Raw genomic sequence first — 23,430 nt, 5'->3', positions numbered from 1 at the left:
GTAGGGGAGAAAAGAACTTAACTCTACCTTTCAACATTCTTCTAGCTGGGCTAAGAATCAAACTGACAGGAGACAGAAAAACGAGAAAAAAATCAAAGTCTAATAATATGTATACCTCCTGTACACATAAGAGAGATCAAGGAAAACTGAGTAACTCACTGAAATGGCTGAAGCTATCATCTTAAATATCACCTCCAGCTAAAGGCAAAAGCAGTTGGGGAGTGAGTTACAGAAGCTTACCAGGAAAAGCACAGTAAAGAAGAGTTAGGTTGTTATGCAAATTTAAGCCCCCATCTTCTCTGCTGATAAATTTCTAATGACTTAAGAGTGTCCCCTTTTTCTTGATACTGAGGAAGAAACTTACGAATGGGGATTTCTCTTACACATGTAAATGTCTCTTACTACCAGCTAACTTCTACTCAGTTTTCAGAGTTTCTCTTGCCTCTGCAGTTTCTTAAAATAACCAGCTCGGAACAGTCAATATGCCAAAGAGGCAGATCTTGGGGTGGCAAAATTTGCTCCTTTACACCCACAAACAAAATTAAGCTTTAAATATAGATTTCCTGTACAAATGACTCAAACCTATTTTGAAGAGTTCTCCCATCTCCATCGGGAAGGTACTTGGGAAAACAGAGTCATTTACATTTAACTGAAAATTTACTTTATAATTTTGCTATAAAATTGTAAGTTTTCAAAAAAATACTTGCTTATTGATACACTTTCACATACATGCACACATATAGCATGTACTGAAATTCTTTGCAAAAAAGAAACCATTCAGCTTTCCAACTTGATTATGTCCTATCCCCTTCAAGAAGCAGTTATTGTCATATGAGAGGGTCAATGATTATAAAAAGAATTATGTTTCTCTGGTTTTTAATAGAAAAATTCATGAAGTGCTTTTATGAAGAGCATTTTTAAAATCTCTAGCAGTTTATTTCATCCATTTCTAGGACCTTTAGCTAAAATCAAAAATCCATTACCATTTCTTGAAACATTTCACTGGGCATTACAACTTATATAGAAATAGGTCCCCCAAGGGCCCACATTATCCTCAGTGACACCTATACCACAGTGTCCCATAACTCCTGAGTCAGCCCAGTGAATCACGACCAAATAACAGCAGAGGAAGTAAAGGTACAGTCTGAGAATAGTTGAGTGTAATTCCAATCCTATGGTATCTTATACACCACTATTCAACACTGATAAAATATAGTGAGTGGATCTATCTATCTCATAGAAACTGGAACAGAAGTAAAACAGTGAAATGAGAAATGTTCAATATACAGCAGAGAATGTTCTCTTTCTCTCCTGGAACACTGAGTCTTCTAGGTTACTTGCTCACAAATGTTTTTTTGATCCCCGTGTCTGGGGATCTCTTCAGGAGATCATTTGCCTAAACAGAAAGGACTTAGTAGAATAAATGGGTCATAAGTGAAATATTGAATGAAAAATAACAAGTAAATTAGTAATTTATTTCCAGAAATAAAACTTTTTTAAAAAAAAAAGATTTTATTTATTTATTTGGCAGAGAGAAATCACAAGTAGGCAGAGAGGCAGAGAGAGAGAGAGAGAGAGAGGGAAGCAGGCTCCCTGCTGAGCAGAGAGCCCAATGTGGGGCTCAATCCCTGGACCCTGGGACCATGACTTGAGCCGAAGGCAGAGGCTTTAACCCACTGAGCCACCCAGGCCCCCCCCCTCACTGACTTTTATATACTAGAATAAAAAGTAAGCTGTCCAAGATCCATGGGATAGACTCCTACAGACCATATTAGTTCCCTAAAACTGCCGTAACAAATTATCATATATGTGGTGGCTTAAAACAACAGCAATTCTCTCACAGTCCGACAGCCAGATGTCCAAAATTAGCTTCACTGGGCTGAAATTAAGGTGTTGGCACGACCACGTTCCCTCCAGAAGCTCTAGCAAAAAATCCTGTCCTTGCCTCTTCAGCTTCCAGTGGCTGTGCCGTCCCTTGGCTTGTGGCCACACCACTCCAACTTCAGCCTCGGTGGTTGCATGGTTTACTCATCTTCTCTCTGTCTTCCAATCTCCCTCTGCCTCTCTCTTTTAAGGACAATCACCATGGCATTTAGGGACCTCTGTCATAACCCAAGATGATCTCAAGTCAAATGCTTAACTCACCCAATATCTGCAAAGACCTCCTCTTCACAAGTACAAGTTCCAGAAATTCGGTTGGAGAGATCTCTGAGGGAAGGTGGGGAGGCAGTTTCAATTTACTGTACAGACCAAGACCATAGCTCAAGAATTTAATTGTGAGTAAAGAAAATGATGAAGAAAAAAAAAAAATCTGAGTTTTCCAAGTCTCACACGACATCTTTCTCAAGTCCTTGTTGACGGCAGCGTTAGAGAGAGTCGTTTAGGGTCTCAGTCACAATGACGTTTATGGATTAATAGATTATCTGCCCTCAGGCAGTCATCAGTCAGTGAGGAAGCCGATTTCTCGGCCATTTATCTAATAATAAAGATACATGTAATGGGAGCGAGCGATCCTCTGACCTGACCCTGAAGTAGGACAGAACATGTTCTCTGATTATCCTTCAGTGCCTTCCAGCAAAGTGTTTTAGCTTAAAAGTTGCCTTGGAGACCACCAGGTTTTTTTGGCCACAGAATATTGTCACTGACAGGGTTACAAATAGGGAGGCAGAGTTTACTTCTCAAAATGTCAGGTGAGGTGCTTGGAAAATGTCAGGCCAGCTTTGGTCGCCCGGTGCTCACCTTTCAGCGGCTAATGTATGTAAATGATCCCATCCAGGGGCCCAGCTGTTGGATGTGGAAATGTGCTGATGAAACTAAATTGGGATTCTAGAGAATGCAAATCAAATTGTAGGCTAAATTACTGAAACACGCCAGCCCTCTTCTGAAGCATTCTAGACCAACCCAAGAAAAATGACTAATGGGTAATAGGACACAGTCCTGACAGGAATCATAAGCTAGGAAGGAAGCTGCATGTAAAATAATAATAAAGAATATTAAATTGCCACCAGGCCCTGCCAGAGACAAATGAAAACAGAGCAGATTCTAACCACCAGTCACTTACTCAATCCCTTTGAAAATGTCCCAGGAATCTGGAGACAGAGAATGCTTTCACCCATATTCCCTTTCTGCTAGAAAGGGATGTTTTCTCAGGAATGTTTCCACACAGGAAAGGGCAGATAGGGGATGCCCTCTGAAAAGGAGGCCTCCTTCTGGCCAGTCCGTCCCACTTCCTTGGGCACCGAGGTGAGATAATGGGCTGCTTTCATCAACTACCTGTAAAGAAAATTGTGCACTTTCCCCAAGATAGCCATAGTTTGATGGCTTTTCATTTCTTCTCTTAGAATGTCATTCTTCTCTTATCCATATAAAATATGAACTAATTGTTAATTGCTCATAAAACTAAAGATTCTTTTTTACTCCTAAGTGATTCCTTTTCATCAGAAGACTATTTGAGGTCTTTCTGGAAGTTTAATGCAAAGCTCTGTCACTGGTCACTGGTAAGAAGTGAGCCGCTGCCTGCCCGGCTCGGCTTCCCTTTCAGCAAATTGGAAGCGAAACCCAGCCTGCAGCTCTGGGCACCGAGCCGGCCAGCAGCAAGCCGTACATGTGCCTGCAAAGGGCAGGTAGAAAAACTGTGGGCAGAGGACAGGCAGCCCCTAAACTCCCAGGGCAGCTTACTTCAGCCTTGTTCTTATCACACGGTTTATTCCTCCTTGATTTTATTGACCTATGAGGACAGCGGTTTTCAACCCCAGCTGCACATGAGAAACATATGGGAAACGTCTATAAACATAATTGAAGTCTCATACCTTCCCCCAAACATGGATTGAGTTGGTCTGACATGGGGCCCCAGCATCACTATTTTCTTAATTCCCCAAGTGACTCTAATATGCAAGCAGGTTTGAGAAGCCTTGCTCTGCTTGCTGGCTTCCACTACTTTTGACCAGTCCTGTCTTCCCAGACTCTCTTCCACATTCACCTCCCCAGGCCCACCGTATGTATCCACTTCTAGAGCCCTTTAAACTTCATTTCGCTGCCTGAAGTGGTGGAACTATCCTGCCCTTCTCCAGACTGGATACATTGCCTGGCAAGGCTTTCTGTTCAATTCTTTTCCAGATCCTGGCTTCTCCCGCCTCGCTCCAATGGGACATCCACCAAGATCACAAAAATCACCTTAGCAAGAGTCGCCTGCCCACCGGCTATCTTCCTCCTTCACTTTAGCACATCCCAAATCTGATAAGTCACATAATCCTTTCCTCCTTGGAACTCCCATGACATTCTGTGCCTTAGTACACATTTGAACCGAACACCTTACCATGGCTATACCCTTGCCTACCTACGCATTCAGAATTATCACCATGTAGCGCCAAATAAACCCTTTGTTGTGGGAGGCTATCCTGTATGTTAAGATGTTTGACAGCGTCCCTGGTCTCTGCTCACCAGATGCCAGGAGAGCAGCCCAACTTGTGACAAACAAAAATGTCTCCAGACATGGCCCAGTGATCCTGGGGGAGGAGGGAAGAATTACCCAGTGTCTACCCCATTCAGAACCACTGCTCCATCTGTATGTCTAATCTCCCAAACTACTTCGATCAAGTTGGTTTGTCTGTCATCTGGTATATACAGTCTTCCAGTACTAATTCTCATCCAAGTTTACAATCCATTTATTCTGAAGCATCTCCTTCGTCCTGAGTTGATAACCTTCAGCTTTGATTCACTTCCCAAATGATGCCAACCCCAAAGCAGTTAAAACAGATTCTCACATCCTCTGGTCATCCTTAACTCCCCTGCGCAGATGACCACTGGGCAAATTCTGTGGAACGTATCCCAACACAGAGTTCCAATCCATACAGTTATTCGGAAATCTCCTTAAAATCACTACTGTAGGGGCACCTGGGTGGCTCAGTGGGTTAAGACTCTGCCTTCAGCTCAGGTCATGATCTCAGGGTCATGGGATCAAGCCCCTCATCGGGCTCTCCGCTCAGCAGGGAGCCTGCTTCCCCCTCTCTGCCTGCCTCTGCCTACTTGCGATCTCTCTGTCAAATAAATAAATAAAATCTTAAAAAAAAAAAAAATCACTGGGGCGCCTGGGTGGCTCAGTGGGTTAAGCCGCTGCCTTCGGCTCAGGTCATGATCTCAGGGTCCTGGGATCGAGTCCCACATGGGGCTCTCTGCTTGGCAGGGAGCCTGCTTCCTCCTCTCTCTCTCTCTGCCTGCCTCTCCCACTACTTGTGATTTCTCTCTGTCAAATAAATAAATAAAATCTTTATAAAAAAAAAAATCACTACTGTGATTTTTCCATTACATAGCTTTGTTGCATAAAGAGTGGTCTTATGCTGAGGCACCTGGGTGGCTCAGTCGGTTAAGCATCTGACTTCAGCTCAGGTCATGAACCCATCGTCCTGGGGTCTAGCTGTGTCGGGGGTCCCAAGCTCAGTGGGGAGGCTGGTTCTCCCCCTGCCCCTCCCCCCACTTTTCTCTTTCTCTCTAAAATAAATAAATGAATAATCTATTAAAAAAAATATTGGTCGTAAGCTATAAACCCTGCAAACACTAAATGAATTTATGTAACAATGTGAATGTTAACAGAACATAGACCAGGACTTTTTTTTTTTTTTTTTTTTTAGATCTTATTTTTAAGTAATCTCTACATCCAATATGGGGGTCAAACTTACAATCCCAAGATCAAGAGTTGTACCCATTGAGCCAGCCAGGCACCCCAAACCAGGACCTTTCTTAACATTAGAAATGCAAGTTGATTCCTGACTCTGAACACTCTTACCCTCCTGAACAATTATTTATTCCTGCCTCTGACTTGTGGAATGGGAATTGTAATGTTCTTGCAAAGACCTCCGAAATTCCAAATGGGGTGGAATTTCATTTCAATTCGAGTACCAACTCTTAATTACTTGAGCTAATGGAGAGGGACAAAGCACCAAAAATAGAATATTCATATTATACAAATTTAAGCTCATACTGACACAAACATGTATTCTCAATTTTTCAGAAATTAAAAGGTGACTTAAAGTTATTAGGCTGATTTTATTGCATGATTCAGAATTCTTCCAACTGAAGAACTGCAAATACATATGAGCATTATGTTATTGACATAAGACAACCAGAAGAGCAACTTCCCGGAGTTCCTCACTGTAATTAGAGGTGATTTCAATGTCAATGCTGTTTCAGTAGCTTCATATAAAATTTTTATTCTCGTCATAATTTTTTCGTGTTATCTTCATTAAACGCTTGTTTTTATTGTGACAAAATACACATACAGAAAATGTATGATTTAACCATAATTTTGAGAGATTTATTCATCTATTGGGGGGGTCTGCACAGGTGCAACGGACAGAGCGGCAGAGGAAGAGAATCTCCACCCAAGCTGACACCCCACTGAGTGTGGAGCCCCAGGAGCTCAATCCCACAACCCATGAGATCAACACCTGAGCAGAAACCAAGAGTCCAAGGCTCAACCAACCCAGCCACCCAGGCACCCCCCATTTCACCATTGCTAAATATCCAGTTCTGTGACATTAACTTCATTCACATCGTTGTGTCGCCATTGCTACCACCCGTCTCCAGAATTTTTTTAATCTTGTCCAACATATCTTAACAGATAGCCCCTCCCTTCTGTCTACTAATAACCTGCTGAATATCATTTCAAGTTAATTTGTGGTAGCTCTTATTGCAATAAAGTTAAGTCTACCTACAGGATTTATATGGGTTTATTGATGCTCCTATATAAAAAGAATTCTTGTCTTCTCATAGTTATGCTTCATACATTCCTGCTACCCAAGGCCTGATTAACCCTGTCCCCTCACCATTTTCCTTTCAGCACTCCAGGGGAAATCAACATGTGCAAGAGCTTCCAGTTGCCTCCAACAGTACATAGAGTACAGGTGGCTGACTAGACAACTATGGTTTTATATCTGCAAAATTAGAAAGTTTTTTTTAAGATTTTATTTATTTATTTGACAGAGATCACAAGTAGGCAGAGAAGCAGGAAGAGAGAGGAGGAAGCAGACTCCCTGCTGAGCAGAGAGCCCGATTCCGATTCCGGGGTTGATCCCAGGACGCTGGGATCATGACCTCAGCTGAAGGCAGAGGCTTTAAACCACTGAGCCACCGAGGTGCCCCTAGAAAGTTATTTTTAACAAATATAACTCATTTTGCTTAAAAAAGTATTATGGATATTGCTTATAGGATACTAAAACAAAAGCATGCTCATTTGGAGGTTTTGTTTTTCTTTTTAGGGTGTGTGTGTGTGTGTGTGTTTTAACCCTTTGGCTTTTAGACTAAACCACTTTTGGTTCAACAGGTACAAAGTGTTAATCACTAAGGAAGACAGAAGTTTTGTAAAGCTTTATTAATAAAGTTTACATTAGCCTCCCACAACCCTAGCTTTATTAATAAAGTTTGTTTTAGCCACACATCTCTTTTAAAGGCTACAGCAGCTTCTCTGGAACATAACATACTACCCAACTATCACAAAACTCCAAACTTTGGATTGAGGAAAACATTGCTACATTGATTTTTATACCGGAACTGCAGACTCTCATTTTGTGAGAGACAAAGACTGAAGTGGACGGCATTGATAATCACTAAGGCATGTCTCCAAGATCCATGTCTTTCATAGAACCACGAACAATCATCCCCACCACACTCTAGCTCTTGTTTAAAAACTTCTCGATAAGGAAGCTGTATATCACAATAAAAAGTTGAGTTCTCCATAGTTTCTCACAACAGCATGTGACAATTTTAACTTCAACATTTTTAAAAAAAATGACTTCCTTCTCTCTGCTCTTTCTTAATGATTATTCTTATTTAATTTGCTGTAACTAAGTGAGAATTAATACCATCCTCTTAACCAGAAGTTGCTGGCAGGTTTATTAGTTATGTCATATAGTAGAGTGCATCAAAGACAAATGTCAAAGGATTCAAGCCCTAAAGACTCTCTTCATCTGTTAGGTCCAAAAACTAAAACAAAGCACTGATTTTCTTATTTATCCCCCAAATCGACTCAAACCTAGAATTAAACTCTTTGATGAGGGTGCCTGGGTGGCTCAGTTGGTAAGCATCTGCCTTCAGCTCAGCTTATGATCCCAGGGTCTTGGGATCGAGCCCTGCATCAGGCTCCCTGCTCAGCGGAAAGCCTGCTTTTCCCTCTCCCACTCCCCCTGCTTGTGTTCCCTTTCTCACGGTCTCTGTCAAATAAATAAAATCTTTAAAAAACAAAAAAAACCTATACGATGATAATAACATGAAACTTGTTTTGAGAATTCTTCTCAGATACCAGAAGGAGACTCTAAATTCCAGAGGAGAGATACAACAACAATATAATCAAATTTCACTGTTACTTGTCATAGTTCATGCTGCTGTAACAAAAATACCATACACTGGAGGAGCTTAAATAACAAACATTTACTTCTCAGTTCCAGAAGTGGGGAAGTCCAAGATCAAGGCGCTGGCAGATTTGGTGTCTGAGGAGAGGACACTTCTGGTTCACAGACATCCAGCTTCCAGTTGTGTCCTCCAATGGTGGAAAAGACAAGGTTGCTCCCCGGGTTCTCTTCTCTGAGGGCACGGATCCCACTCTTGAGGGCCTCACCCTCATGAACTAGTCACCTCCCAAAGGCCCCACCTCCGCACAGCATCACACTGGGCGTTAGGATGTCAACATATAAATTTTGGGGGTAGACACAAACATCCAGTCCACAGCACTGTTGTTCTTACTTATATTTTACAAGTATCACTTCCAGATGGAGCAGGCCACACTGTGACCTACTAGCAGTGGCTCTTATATTAGCTCATGGAAACTACTTAATACTTGGAACACACGTGGTTCTGAGCAGAATTGTAAGGTCAGAGCATCATGGCACAGACCATTTATCTTTTTTTAAGTCCTTGCAACTGTCATGTTAAAAACTCACAACCCTCACCAGCAGAACATTTGGAACCTTATACTCCAGTGTTCCAGGGAGGTTAAGTTTCTTTTCTACAGCTCTTAAAAGGCATCCTTGAAACTTTCCAGTTAAGGTTTTCAAAACTTTGTAATAAATAATAGCCCTGGATGAAAGCCTGTAACATGGCTCTCAGTGAACTTGACTTCCACCATAAAATGGAAACATTGTCAAGATTTGGGGTTTCAGAGCAGCTGTCACCTAATAAAAATGCCCACATTAGTTTAGGTCTTTTTGTAACCTTTGTAACTTTCAAGTCAGATAGAGGCATAGTCATTTCTATTTATTTATTTAAGAAACTGCAGTTATAATTTCTCAAAAAATATATACGTATAAAGAGGGATTATTGATTCTTAGAAGCACTACCAAAAAAAAAAAAAAAAAAGGCAAATTTTAAGTTTGGTCTTTTTCTCCCGAACACCTGAGAAAGGATGAATGATGTGAGCATCCATTTATTTATTCAACAAACTTTTATCGATGATCTATTATGGGCTAGGTACTGTGTTGAGCCCTGAGGCCAATACAAAGAAATAAATGTTCCCCCCCACCACCATCCCTCATAAATGGGGTAAATCAATGTCAAGGCTGAGTGAAGACTAAAAACTACACCATAGGGGCACCTGGGTGGCTCAGTGGGTTAAGCCGCTGCCTTCGGCTCAGGTCATGATCTCAGGGTCCTGGGATTGAGTCCCGCATCGGGCTCTCTGCTCAGCAGGGGGCCTGCTTCCTCCTCTCTCTCTCTGCCTGCCTCTCTGCCTACTTGTGATCTCTCTCTGTCAAATAAATAAATAAAATGTTTAAAAAAAAAAACAAAAAAAAACCACAGCATAAAGGAGAAGCAAGCAGCCCCGTCAGCAGGCAGCCTGAACGCCCAGCGTCCCTCGCATTCCTCTCGCTGGAAACCACGTGGTTTCATTCACTGTTTTTCAGAGACAGATAAAGGCTGAACAGGAAGATACTTCTACTCCCCTTTCCCTTCCATATACAGAAACAAGGGCTTGTTCTAACCTTAGATTCTCTCCCTCACCCACTTGGAAAGTAGTCGAAGGGAGAGAGGGAATGAATGTATGAGGAACAATTTGTAAATCACTTGGGAAATGTCTGTTACTAAAACAAAGGGGAAGTCCACATAATTAATTTTAGGATCTGTCATTACTGCGCTTCCTCTTTTTTCCTTCTTGTTCTTCTGCTTTAATTTTACTTGCACTACGGTTTTGCACATCGATGAATAAAAAGACGTGTCTTCAGTCAGGTTGGAGTGGTCGTTGTTTCTCCATCACGACCAGGAGCAACCGTCTTCTCCTCCGCCCTCTCCTGCTCCCTCCATGTCAAGGCCAGTCCAGAGGAATGGGACCCCCTCCTCGGTCCAGGATGTCCCTTACTCCAAACCCCTTCAGTGCCCAAGGTGGACACCCACCCACCACACACACACACATCACCACCAGCTCAGCAATCCTGTACTTCTTTTTCCCTTTGAAACTTTTTCCCATTGAAAAACAGGGGGAGGAGGGTGTGAATCATGCTTAGTAGCTAGTAAGTGTATTCAAAACAACTGTGGGGGAAAAGTCAGGTTCATAAAACTCCAGACATGGAAAGTATATACGGCCCATCAGTGCTAAGTTTTCCCTGATTTCTGGTAGTGTCAGAAGTAAAGGCCCTTCACCTGGCCAGTCTACCGTTTCGCTCTCCACTGTTGAAGGTAAAGAAAATACACCTGAAAGGAGACTGTTGTGTCTCAAACATATCGGGGACTCGGGGACTCAACGAATGCCTGTTGCAGCTAAAAGTTGAGTTGGTATTTCAGAGCTCTTGATGTACTCTAACAGGTGCTCCATAAATTGCCTAGTGAATAATTAGGTCTTGCCAAGATTCCATAAAATGTCCTTGCTCCTCAGATCTAGGGATTAATAGAATTCCTCATTCAAACATGGTGTTCCCAATACATTGCAAGCAAATCTCACAGAAAACCGAGTAGCCTGGGTGGTAGAACGGGAGGAGAAAGGTGAACAAAACCTTACCCCACTTGCAACCAGGTGCTCCGCATGGGGCTCAGGGTACATAAACCTGACCGCGCACACAGTTGCCTAACTGGCTTCCAGCTCCCGAGGCCCATCAAACCATCCCCCACGAAGCTCCCAGGGATCTCTGAAAAAGTGGCATTATTTTTTATTATTTCACACCTTGCTTAAAATTATTCAGTAAACACTAAGAATTAACATCTCTACCTTTGAACACGGTATATGAGGTTCACTGTGCTCTGGCTCTCACTTCCACTCCAGCTTCTTTGTTGGTTGGCTAGGTTTTTTTGTTTTGTTTTTGTTTTTGTGGGGGAGGGCTTTTTTCTCCCCCATGAGGTTCTGGTATTCACTGTGTTCAGGTCTTTCCTCAGGAAGCTGGCCTATGCTTAGAAGGCCTCTGCCCTTTCTCTTCTTTACCTGTAAGCCTCGTTTCTGGCACCTCCTCCTCCAGGAAGCATAAGGCTGAGTCAGGTATCCCCCTTCCTTTCTCCAACAATTACTCAGACTATCCCAGCACTGCACCTCCAAGTTTCTTATTATTTGTCTCCCTTCTCATGTTCACTGCTTATTCATTCTGGCACAGAACTGGCACAGTCCGGCACATAGTGGATACTCAAGAGATTCTGAATAAATGAATGAATGCTGGATGGCTGTACATGGGGAAAAGTTGCAGCAGCCAAGTTAAGAATTAATGGCCGAAAGTGGCCCCTGAGTGCCTCTTTTCTACCTCGCCCCATAGGCCACTCTCAGGGGGATCTGTGATTGGAGAGAGAGGTACATTTTGGCCCCAAAGAGACACTGACCTTGAAACTTCTTATATGAGCAGAATAGAGCTAAGAACTTAGGAGGTTAACATTTGGGGCACCTGGGTGGCTCAGATGGTTGAACGCCTGCCTTCAGTTCAGGTTGTGATCTCCAGGTACTGGGATCAAGCCTCACACTGGGGTCCCAGCTCACTGGGAGTTGGCTTCTTCCTCTGCCCCTCCCCTGCTTGTACTCTCACACTCTCTCTCACTCTCTCTCCCCCCATCTCTCTCTCAAATGAATACATAAAATATTTTTTAAAAAATTTTAAAAAATATTTTATGTATTTATTTGACAGAGATCACAAGCAGGCAGAAGCAGGCAGAGAGAGAGAGAGAGAAGAGGAAGCAGGCTCCCTGCTGAGCAGAGAGCTCGATGTGGGGTTCGATCCCAGGATCCTGGGATCATGACCTGATCATGACCTGAGCCACCCAGGCACCCTGAATAAATAAAATCTTAAAAAAAAAAAAAAAAAGAGGTTAGCATTTTCCCTATTCATCAAGAAACAAGCCCAGCACATACCTGCAGAAGTTCTCAACCCTACCACCAAGTTGTTAATGACAGAGGAAGGTGAACTGTCCTGAGGATTGTTTACAAGGTCAGGTCAGAATATCTTTAATGTTTACGGTTCTCTTGGAAGTTTTTGTAAATTTATCATTTTTTCCATAAAACGAAACCGAATTTTTTGTAAATTACCTGACAGTTAAATGACTTAATTTCCCAACTCAAGTATATGCATCTCATTTAGTCCAACTGATATTCCAGGAAAGGGCCCCATATTTATTCTATAGCTTCCTATCCTTTTTCAACTCCCCCCTAGAGAATACATTGACATTAAGGCTCCTCTTTCTACACTATATTCCTAAAAACCAAGTGTCATCTTTAATTCATGGGGGGCAAAAAGCCCTAGAATAAAAATGGATAAGGGTGACCTTGAGAAATAGAAAAAACGGAGGACATGGGAGGGAGGACTTGTCCTCAGTATGAAGAACACACATAAAACTTCATACTTGTGGGGTGCCTGGGTGGCTCAGTGGGTTAAACCTCTGCCTTCTGCTCAGGTCATGATCTCAGGGTCCTGGAATCAAGCCCCGCATCGGGCTCTCTGCTCGGCAGGGAGCCTGCTTCCCTCTCTGCCTCCTGCTCTGCTTACTTGTGAACTCTCTCTGTCAAACAAATAAATAGAATCTTGTTTTTTTTTTTAAAGATTGTATTTATTTATTGGATACACAGAGAAAGATCACAAGTAGGCAGAGAGACAGGCAGAGAGAGAGGAGGAAGCAGGCTCCCTGCTGAGCAGAGAGCCCATCACGGGACTCGATCCCAGGACCTTGAGACCATGACCTGAGCTGAAGGCAGAGGCTCAACCCACTGAGCCAACCAGGTGCCCCAAATAAATAGAATCTTTAAAAAAAAAAAAAAAAAAAAAAAACTTCATAGTTGTACATCTAATGATTCTGGAGTTACTCCATCCACCATATCCCCATTCCCTTGAGAATTCCCAGTGAATCTTACCATTTCCATAGCCACTACAGAAAATAGTACCTACAGGTGATTTCTGTCTTGGCATAACTTCATACAAAAAAGACTCATATATTTGCATCTACGTGAAAAGATACTCAATACAGCACTCTTTGGAGCAGAAACAAAACACCTGAAAACTTAAACGCCCATCAAGGACTGGTGAAATAAATGCCAGCATATCCAGACAATGACCCACCACACAAAATACCACGGAGCTATCAAGTCAAAGGAGGTGCATCATTGCTACACATTCAGGCACGCATGGCAAGAGCTCCAGAACGTGTGGTTCAAAGAACGCAGGACACGGGGCAGGTATAATTCCTGCTGAACAGAAAAAAGGGAGGAATATATATATTATATATAGAATGTCTCTGTAACAACACACCAATGGTTCCCCCTGGGGAGAAAAACCCCTCCAGGGATTACTGGAGGAGGGAGACTCATTTGCTAGGATATACAAAAATTACATTGCTCAAAGTTTCCACATAAACTTTCCAAAAACAAAATTGTTTATGTGTGTATTTGTACATAAACACACACACTTTCAGAACAAAAGCTATCTAGAGGAAGTACAGGCAAAAGCAAAGAGGAAGGGCGAAGCCCAGCTCCCTCTCCACGCGCCACTCCTGGCTTCCGGTGCCACAGCCCAGCAGACCAGGCTGTTGCCCACGGCCTTCAGCTTGGCTGATTTCTCAGTCTGGAAGACTCTGTGCTCTCTTTCAAGAGGAGGGTCACCAGTGATGGAGGGGATACAGGGGAGAGACCCTATCATAAAAATGCAGATTCTCTCCCAACATTCTGTGGAAATTTATCTTCACAAATTCTACTTTTAATTAAGGCATGTCTCGAAGTTTCTATTTTTTTCCCCTACAAACTTTTTTTTTTTTTTTTTTTTTTTTTTTTGAGAGAGAGAGACAGAGAGAATGCAAGTATGAGCCAGGGAGGGACAGACAGAAAGAGAGAGAATCTTAAGCAGGCTCCACGCCCAGCATGGATCCCAACACAGGGCTTGATATCAAGACCCAGAGATCATGACCTGAGCTGAAATCAGGAGTGAGACACTTCACTGAGCCACCCCTACAAACTTTAAAAGGCATCTTTCCCTTCATTCCCCACGTTCGAAAATAATTGGCATGTGCTGCTAAGACTGAGGTCCAAGAAAATGGGAAGGACTCTTCCTCCACCCTAACAACCCACCTTAACAGGCATTCAACAGACAATAAACTGGGGCAGAAGCCTGTTCACTCCTGGCCAAGCTGGCCAGTTACACCGTGAGGAGTTCTGAGGGCCCAGTGTTCATCAACAGCCCCACAACAACCTGGGAAGCATTCCCTCCCAGTACTTAACCCCTTAAATGAAATCAGACCACTCTTCAAGCCAATCCATACCCAGGAGCCAAAAGGAATAATTAAAGGAGTGAATGTTTAATTCTTTAGTGTTTAATAGAATACATAACAAGTCACATAATCCATGATTCATTACTTCACACACAGGGAGGAAAACAGTATCAAGTGGGTCTCTTATACAACTGGCTGTGAACAGGGAAAACAAAAATCTCTAGAGCATTTAGACGGCTGAAGAAATCCTCACTTAAAGTTTGGGCACGTCTCAATTGTCTTTTTTAAAATACAGAGGGATTTTTTTTTTTCTTGGCTTTCTGTTTCATGAGGAAAGTCTGATAATCGTTATTTTTTTTTTCTTTTCCCCTTCTATTTTGAGAAAATGGCTAAGTGATACGTATCACTTAGCATGTAATGTTTTCAACAATTGCATAATCCAGAGAGCTCTGTGGGAATCTTACATTGTTTGGCAGTTAAGAGTTTTCAGATGTAGGGAAAAATTTAAATAACATATAATTTAGGTCTTCAAAATTAACATCCACAGTGGACATCTTAAACTTCTGTCATTAAATGTCACTAATGATGTGTAAGTGGTCACAAATTATCATCATTTGTGATCAATAGTAATGGCAAAATTCACCTGCCTATAAAGTCACAAACACAGCTGTAAAATACTTTACATTACAATTAATGTTCACATACCTCAAAATACATTTAAAATACAAAAAAACTTGGCGGGGGGGGGGACCCACAAGATGTATAAGATGACAAGAATTCTTGGTCAACTATTCATCTTCCTACCACACAAGATTAAACTCTAATATAAATTAGTCTGCTTGGATTTCTTCCATCTAAGTTTCAAAGGCCCCAGTAGAGAATCTAAATCTTCAAATTCAAAGATCTTTAAGATTTTATTGTCCAAAATTGTGACAAAGAAAAATTAACTTCAACATAACTTGTTTCTGGCTCTAGGAAACCCTGTGCCAGGTACTATAGCCACTGAAAACCCAAGAGTATTTTATTTATTCTCAAGAGACAGACAGGTCATCTAAGAAAACTAATTCAGTTTTTTAAATGAGTTATCATAAGGAAAAAACAAAAGAAATTCTGAAGGATTTACTCTGCTAAGTTTACAATAAAAAATATTCAGTCTACTATTTTAGAAATGTAAGTCAATTGAATAAAGTACTTATGATTGAGACTATAAAAGAAATTCTTACAGAATTCAACCACTCCAGTCAATACTTTTCTAAATACGTGCACTAAAATTTAGCATTTTTCATGTGGAGTACAAAATGTTTTGAATATTAGAATTTACCATAATTTAAAAAGTAAAAAATTCCCAAAGCTTCACCTTACATGGCTTCAATGTAATGACATTCCATGGAAAATTCCAATAAAAATTGGGATATGTTTGAGAATTGCCAGTTGCCCATTTTTGTCTGAGAATTCAGATTGTGCATTTCCTCAGAGAAGCAACAGGCCCCATATATGGATCTGGTTTGAAATGAAGACAATTTTGGCTAGTTTCACAAATTTTCAGTTTGCTATCAATGCCAAAAAAAAAAAAAAAAAGGCCAAAAAAAAAACAAAAAATAATGCCACCACCACTACCACAAAAAAAAAAAAAAAAGGAAAGAAAGAAAGGAAAAAAAAAAAAAAAAAGCAGCAGCAGCACAAGAATAAAAACAGTACAGAAAGGGAAAAAAAAATTTTCCAAAAATTTCCAAGTCTCACACCTCTAAGGAATATTTTCCACAACATACAATCTGAAAAATTAGACTGAATATAGTTCATGGTCTACATGTACTTTAAAAATAGGCAACTTATCCAACTCCTGGTGCAAAAGCACTGGACCAGGTTACCTGTGTCTCTAACCACCACTGCCAACGATCTTTTTTTTTTTTTTAATAAAATTTGTTAAATCTCATGTCACTCACTTGTACTGATGAACCAAACAGTCATTAAAGCCATAACATAGGTAATTGCACGCTATACTGGGTCAGTTTCATGCAGTCATAATTACGTGAAGAATTTATAACATTCTCCCGGGTTATCTGAATGGTGTCTTTGGAGGGCTTACTGGTACGGACCCTTGATATCCCATCCAAGATCAGAGGTGACAAATAACACTCCAGCCCACTTTGTAGATCACAAAGGGTCCTTCTGTGGCCCACAGTACAGGAAAGAGAAGGGACCCAAAAGCACCCATGCTAAGTCACCTAGCCACAGTAATCTAAGCCACCCAGCACAGAATGAGTTTCCCACCCAGCCTTCACGTAGGGCTGAAAGTAGAATATTTGCATTTTTCGACTGCCAACCTTAGAGGAAACAGTCATTCCTAGGAAAAGAAGTCAGTATATGATCTCTGATCATTTAAATTCCCAGTCTTTGACATAATGCAAAGGGAGGGGAACATTGCTGGGCAGCCAGAATGTGAGGGAAAGTAAAATCCATGTGCCCAAAGACGCAGAATAGTTCAACTCAAAGTTTTACGACAGAAAATTCATTAAGACTTGAGTGGCACAAACAAAACTTTAGCACTGTCCCACGACTCCTGGAATTGTGCAGATTTAACAGAGAAAATCAGAATCCGAGTCTTGCCACCTCTCAGTGGCTTTGAACTGTCCTAAGATGTTCTCACATATTTGTTGTTTGCCAAACAATCTAACAGAACACCACATAGGGTAGAGAAATCTGTGATGCTCTTTTGTCCAGAAAGTGACTTTGCTAAATCATTTCAGGCTTGAAACAGAGATAAGCTCTGTTGCACTACCTACTCTGAGAACACACCCAACTTATACGCAAACACAACTTCCTGGATTTCTACTTCCATTTCCCTTACAATTATAGTCTTTATATACCAACCTAACTTTACCTTTCTAAAAATGTAAGTCCAATGAAAAGACCTCAAATCTGTTTACCAATTAAAAAAAAAAAAAAAGAATTAGTGGGTTAAAAATAAAAGTACCTTCTTTTTAAGTGGACAGTTAACTGACATATTATTAGTACATAATTAATAGCCAAGGAAAAAAGTATGGAGCAAACTCAGTTTTATAATCACATCTTTTTTCCTAACCCAGTGTCCCCAGAGACAAGGATCTAAGAAACTCATGAAAACATGTTGCTTTAGTATATACACCATCTGATGCACGTTACTGGGAGTAAATATAGGAAATTATTTAGCATTAGTAAATGAATTAAAAAACTAAATGATTCGTGTAAAATGTTTATATATGGTATATACAGGTTGGATCACATGAGTTGTAAGAATAAAACTGTTCCAATTCTTAGTATCTGTTACGGACATAGTAAGATACAGTACAAGATTCATTTTTAAAAAGAAGAAAAAATAGCACTAATTTGAACACTGAAAACGACTCTTACAAAATCTTTAAAAACATACTTCAGAGGAACTGCTGTAACTCATGAAAAAGGAAAGGCTTCTCTGTCATCACAGAATATCCAAAGGAGCCTCACAGCATGAAAAGACAAGGATGCACTTCCCTTCACCTAAAGTGTAGATAGAATATGCAGTGGGGATTTATTCCATGTTAGAGTAAAGGTATAAGGCAACCAGGTCTCCTTCTGTTTCTCTTGCATTTACCTAAAAACACGATTTTATTGCTGAACCCACTTGTAAGCACTTTCTTGCCTTTGTTTACAAACGTTTCATTGTATAGCTATGTACAGATGGGCAGCCCTGGGTGCTTCTGTCTCTCTGCAGCTCTGTCACCCGAAGAGATTCCACCTTAATTTCAAACCATCTGCAGGAAGAAGTGGCATTTTCAGGTTTTCGGGGTTTGCCCAGAAGTCAACATTGGCTGGGCTTGAAGAAAATAAGGATTTTTAAGAAGAGATCTTAAGTTTAAGTAACCAAGACCAAACAGATTTTGCTCGTTAATAGATCTTAAAATCAGGATGTATAATCAACAAGAAAATAAAGTTCAGAAAAACCTAAACTAAAGTTCAAAAACTACTGGGTAACTCTTTGGTTAGGTTATGTAAGTATCAGCAACTTCTAAGTTTAGGACTCAAAACAGTTAGTTCAATAAACTGCCAGATAAGAGTAGATCTGTTACTAATCTTTACAAAATGCTTTGCATGTTTGTGTGTACTATTTTTTTTTAAATGTGCGTGTACTCAAACGGATGGCACAAACTTCCAACTTTCAAATAATAAAGGAATGTGTCTGCTCCCCCCTTCCCACCCCTTCACCCCTCCTTCCTCCCTCCCCATCCCACCCCCCAAGTCTTACAAGCTAAGGTCCTACTGCCATTCACTGCAACAATACGGGCTTTCCTAATACCCACGACGTGCATTATGGCTACCCAGCTCCGGGTACGGTCACAGCCAGGTGGCTTCCCGCAGTGCCGGGTGACCTGGGCTGTCTCGCCCTTGCCGGCGTCAGCACTCTTGCTCCCTCTCGCCGGTAAAGGCAGCCATGTCGACCTGTCGAACTAAGGGAAGCGGGCGCTGGAGCCAAGGAGAAAGGATGCCTCCCCACGCAGGAGGGTAACTTTCTACAAGTTTAAGCCACAGGCGAAGACTTTTCATTGTGCACGGAAAAGATACGATCCTTCATTGTGCCAGCACTAGATTCTTTTCCTACTTCTACCTATTCACGTGTCAAAACTTTATTCATTCCGTAGTCTCTGTCTCCACGGGATCCTAATTCCAGGTCCAGAGTCTTCCATCCAGCTCTCTCAAACTCTACCTTTAAAGAGGGTCACAAAGGCTACGTAATGACCTTTGAAAACACTAACTAGTCCCAGTGTTACCAATTCTGATCACTCGAGCCCCGAAAAGAGTCAAAAGAGCTTGGGATTTCAGGGAATCTTCTACACACTGGACAGAGTCCCATCAGGTTCTGAACAATTCTGCCATTCCCAGATACTTGGTGACTTTGTGGCCACACTGCCTCATTAGATCCAGACTGAAGGACAATCCAGGGGAGGGGTGGTTTGAGTCAGTGGGGCAGAGGAAGCACTGGAGGGGGTACATCGGGGCTCTCTCGGTTAGCGGGGTCCAAAGAAGACGAAGAAGCCGAGAGGATCTGCGGCTGCAGGTTCTCAAGTGGGGCGTAAGTGGGCCTGGCCCAGCTACTAAAGGTGGGAGACAGGGGCATGGAAAGGCGTGGGGTAGGAGCAGGAAGGTGGGGGATGGGAGCGCTGGAGTCGCGAGGGGGTCTGGGGAGCTCACTCCCGGCAGAAGACGTACTCCGTGTAGCTGGTCCAGATCTTGTCCTCGCTCTGGTCGGTGCTGCTGGCGAAGGCGCAGGTGCCCGTGGAACTGCACGCCACCATGTGGAAGCCCGACTCGGACAGCTTGTCGAAGGCCTGCTCCAGGAAGTTGAACTTGAGGTAATAGCGCGAAGTGTAGCGCTCGGGAGGCCGGTCCGGGTCCCGGCTCTCATTCAGGGTGTCGCCGAACACCTCCTTGGCCAGCGACGTCTTGCCGCACACCGTGATGCGTGCCACTCGCCGGAACTTGGCGTCTGCCTGCGCGTCCCGCCCGATGGTGTAGGAGCCGCGGTAGCCGATGGTGATGTAGCCCGAGCGCCGGCTGCCGTCCAGCGACTGGGACGGCGTGAGCAGCGGGCCGGCCGCACCCCCGGACGGGCTGCGGCTAGCCAGCTCCAGCGTGGGCGACGGCGCCCCGGCAGACGAGCCCTCCTGCTGCTCGGGCTCCGCGTAGCCGAGCGGCAGCAGCTCGTCGCCCAGCGAGCCCTCCTTCTGCACTCCGCGCCGCGAGTGCGGAGGCGGCGGCCCGGGGCCGGGCTGCTGGGGCGCCCCGAGGCGGCGCACGAGCTCGGGCAGCTCGAAGTACTCGGCCTCGCGCTGCAGCCGGCTGCGCTCGGGGAAATAGTCGGGCAGCACGAGCTGCAAGTCCCGCAGGTAATCCAGGATGTAGCGGAAGAGGAAGCCGTCTCGGTCAAGAAAGAAGCGGCCTTTGCTGTCCCGGGCCAGCTCCTGCGGCTGCTGCTGCGTGAACATGCGCCAGAGCAGCGAGTCGGGCACCGACACCACGGTGCAGCGCCGGGTCACATACACCTGGCCCCCCACGTTCAGCTCCACGATATCGGGGAAGAGCGGCGGCTCCGCCGAGGAGGACGAGGAGCCGCTGCCGCCCCCGCCGCCGCCCCCGTTGGGTAATCCACGTGTGCTGTCCGCTAGAGCCATGGCAAAGAGGGGGCCGGTCCGGGGTGATGGCAGGGAGCGGGGCCGCGCACCGAAGCCGCCGCCGCCTTTGCCGGACTCTGGCTCAGCCCTGCGCTCCGGCCGCCACCGCCGCCGCAGCCGCCGGGAGCCGCGCAGAGCCCAGCGGTGCAAGCGCGCTGCTGTGCGCCCCCGAGGACCGCGGTGCGCTCGGCCCGCCTCACCCGCGCGCTCCAGGCGAGTGCCGGGTCTCGGCCGGCGCGCGGCTTAAGTAGAGCCGCCCGCTCCGGCGCCGCGGCGCGCAGGAGGCGTGGGCGGCGGTGGAGCGGCGGAGCCTTGCTCCCCCGGGCGGGAGGGGGCGCCGGCGGAGCCAGGAATCGATTTGCATCCTAAACGCTGACGCCGCGCCCGGCTGCTGGCTCCACCCCGGCTCGCGCGCGTCGGGGACGACCCGACTCCCCCGCCGCCCCACCTCCACCTCGCCGGGCCCGCGCTCCAGCCCTTCGCGCTCCCGCCCAACTTTGTTCCCCTGCAAAACGGATGGAGCTTGGGACCGGCCGCTCCGGAGGACCAGCTTCCTTCGGAGGGGCAGTCGCGGCGCCCTCTGCCCTCCTAACCCCGCCTGGGAGGAGGACGTGAACTTTCCGGCTCCCCCCGCCCGGGCAGTCCCAGTGCGTGGCCGCCCCGGCCCGGCCGCCTCCGGAACTGGCCACTTTAAACCTCGGAGCTGTGGCGCTGCCCTAGTCGGATGTTGTGTTCCCGAAAGTTCTCAAGAGAGGCCAGAAAGCTGGAGGGACGAAGGGGCCGCCCCAGGCCCGAGGCAGCCAGATACTACGGGCGTTAACGAGTAGTCTCGGAAAAGCCGAGGAACAGAAAACTAACCTCGCGCTCCAGCCGTCGAACTCTCTCCGACAGTTTCTTCCATGGGTGAGGAGGCAAACTCTGGCTGAGAGACCTCAAGGTGGGAGGAAATGAGCTGCTGTGGCTCCCGGAGAAGTCGGGTGCGCTGCAGGAGTGACTTGGTGGCGCGTTGCCGAGGGCGGAGGTCGCGGCCTTCTCCCGTGGCGCCTTCGAGGCCAGGCTGCCGGCGTGTGGTGAGGCCGAAGGAACCACTGAGCCTCCCGGTCCCCTTCAGCCTTCGCTGAATCTCGCGGTAAAATAAGCAGGTTTTGCAGATCTAACGTCATTTGGGAAAACCACCTTTCCGCCCCTGCGTGTTTCTCCTCTCAAAGGGCACATGCACCGCCGTCCTTCCAGGCGGTCCTCTGAAGGTTGCCTCTAAGTCTCAGGGCCTCTGGACTTGTGGAGGCCCCTCTGGGATCCTGGTGCCCTGAATCCTCCCTCCCCGCATTCACCCGGCGCGCTGCAGCCCAGAGGACTCCTTCTGCCGCACCTCGCCAACCCTTCCCTGGCTTCGCAAGGCCGAGCAGCCCGCTGGATTGCTCCATCCACGTGCCAGCCCAGCCAGGCCCAACACATTCAGAAATTTCATGTTGGTGATGATCTGATCCTGACTTCGGAAAATAAGAGCGCTACTGAGCACTGAAGAACGAGAACAGAAGAGAGGGCGGAGGGAGGATCTTAAGAAATCCCCATGTCCATGAATAGTTCTGCACCGCTCTTTGCCAAGGCCCTATAGCGAAGAATGCAAGGTTGACATAAGATCCAAAGTGCTTTCCGCGCAGCCCAGCAGGCAAAGGGTCAGAAGTCCGAGCGGTTGTCAGATCAGTTTGAAGTACATACCGTCAGTCAGGATAAATCAGGGCAGATCTTTGTTCTCCATAATAATGTTTTCCCGTGTTGTAACTACCCAATGAACTTTACAGTCTTCTCACGGATAAGTGTCATTTTTTACTTTGAAATGTTTATGTCTGTTGAACAATTATCTCATTCATGTCAGAGTGCTGAAATAGGATCCAGCCCCAAACTAGCTCACTTAATTGCAAGTACAGATTTTGATACTGAATATATTTGACTGCTCTTTTTTGTTTGTTCTTTCGGATAAATAATAGATGACACAAAAAGTTCCAAGTTCCGAAGCTGAATTTCTAGATGGTTGTGCTACTATTTGGTATATCAGCGTCACAAGACTGACAAAAGCAGTCTCTTTTCTATAAACCCCAGAAAGGCCTTCTTTCTATATATATTTTTGTATCATTACTTTGTTCACTGTACCAGCAGATCCTTTCAGTTCCACCTTAAAATACATCCAGACTACCAACAAGTCCTCCCTTGCCCATAATCACCACCCTGGACCAAGCCACCCATCATCTCTTACCTGGATTATTGCATTGGTCTGCTAACTGCACCCCCCCTTGCCCCCTAAAATATTTATATTTTTATTTAATATTTTATCACCAGAACAAAAGGAGGGATCCTATTATAACCTAAATCAGATCATGTCTCTGTGCCCAAAGCCTCCCAGTGGCTTCCCACTTGACAAAAGAATAAAAACCAAATTCCTTTCATTGGCCTACAAGACTCTACAGGATTCAAGGCACCTGGGTGGCTCAGTGGGTTAAAGCCTCTGCCTTTGGCTCAGGTCATGATCTCAGGGTCCTGGGATCGACTCTCATATCGGGCTCCCTGCTCGGTGGGGAGCCTCCTTCCCTTCCTCACTCTCTGC

At 44.6% G+C, this 23,430-nt stretch overlaps 1 protein-coding gene and 1 long non-coding RNA gene across 3 annotated transcripts in view; both read right to left on the bottom strand.

Annotated features, from left to right (window-relative positions):
* Positions 1–21,879, bottom strand: part of LOC116573981 — a 71,127-nt gene extending 49,248 nt beyond the window's left edge. For both annotated transcript variants that reach the window (XR_004279086.1, XR_004279088.1), the window contains exon 1: positions 21,687–21,879. This is a non-coding gene — a long non-coding RNA (uncharacterized LOC116573981). The remainder of the gene's footprint in view (positions 1–21,686) is intronic.
* Positions 14,710–21,242, bottom strand: KCTD12 (potassium channel tetramerization domain containing 12). The gene has a single exon (XM_032314458.1). The coding sequence runs from the start codon at positions 20,826–20,828 to the stop codon at positions 19,845–19,847; it is 984 nt and encodes a 327-aa protein (XP_032170349.1). The 5' UTR covers positions 20,829–21,242; the 3' UTR covers positions 14,710–19,844.
* Positions 21,880–23,430: the final 1,551 nt, after the last annotated feature.

This window comes from Mustela erminea, chromosome 15 (genome assembly GCF_009829155.1).
Source record: "Mustela erminea isolate mMusErm1 chromosome 15, mMusErm1.Pri, whole genome shotgun sequence".
NCBI lineage: Eukaryota > Metazoa > Chordata > Mammalia > Carnivora > Mustelidae > Mustela > Mustela erminea.
This window is presented reverse-complemented; position numbering and strand designations above follow the sequence as displayed.

Excerpts from the sequence above, each read along its gene's own strand:
- KCTD12 (XM_032314458.1), bottom strand. The coding sequence starts at position 20,828 with ATGGCTCTAGCGGACAGCACACGTGGATTACCCAACGGGGGCGGCGGC.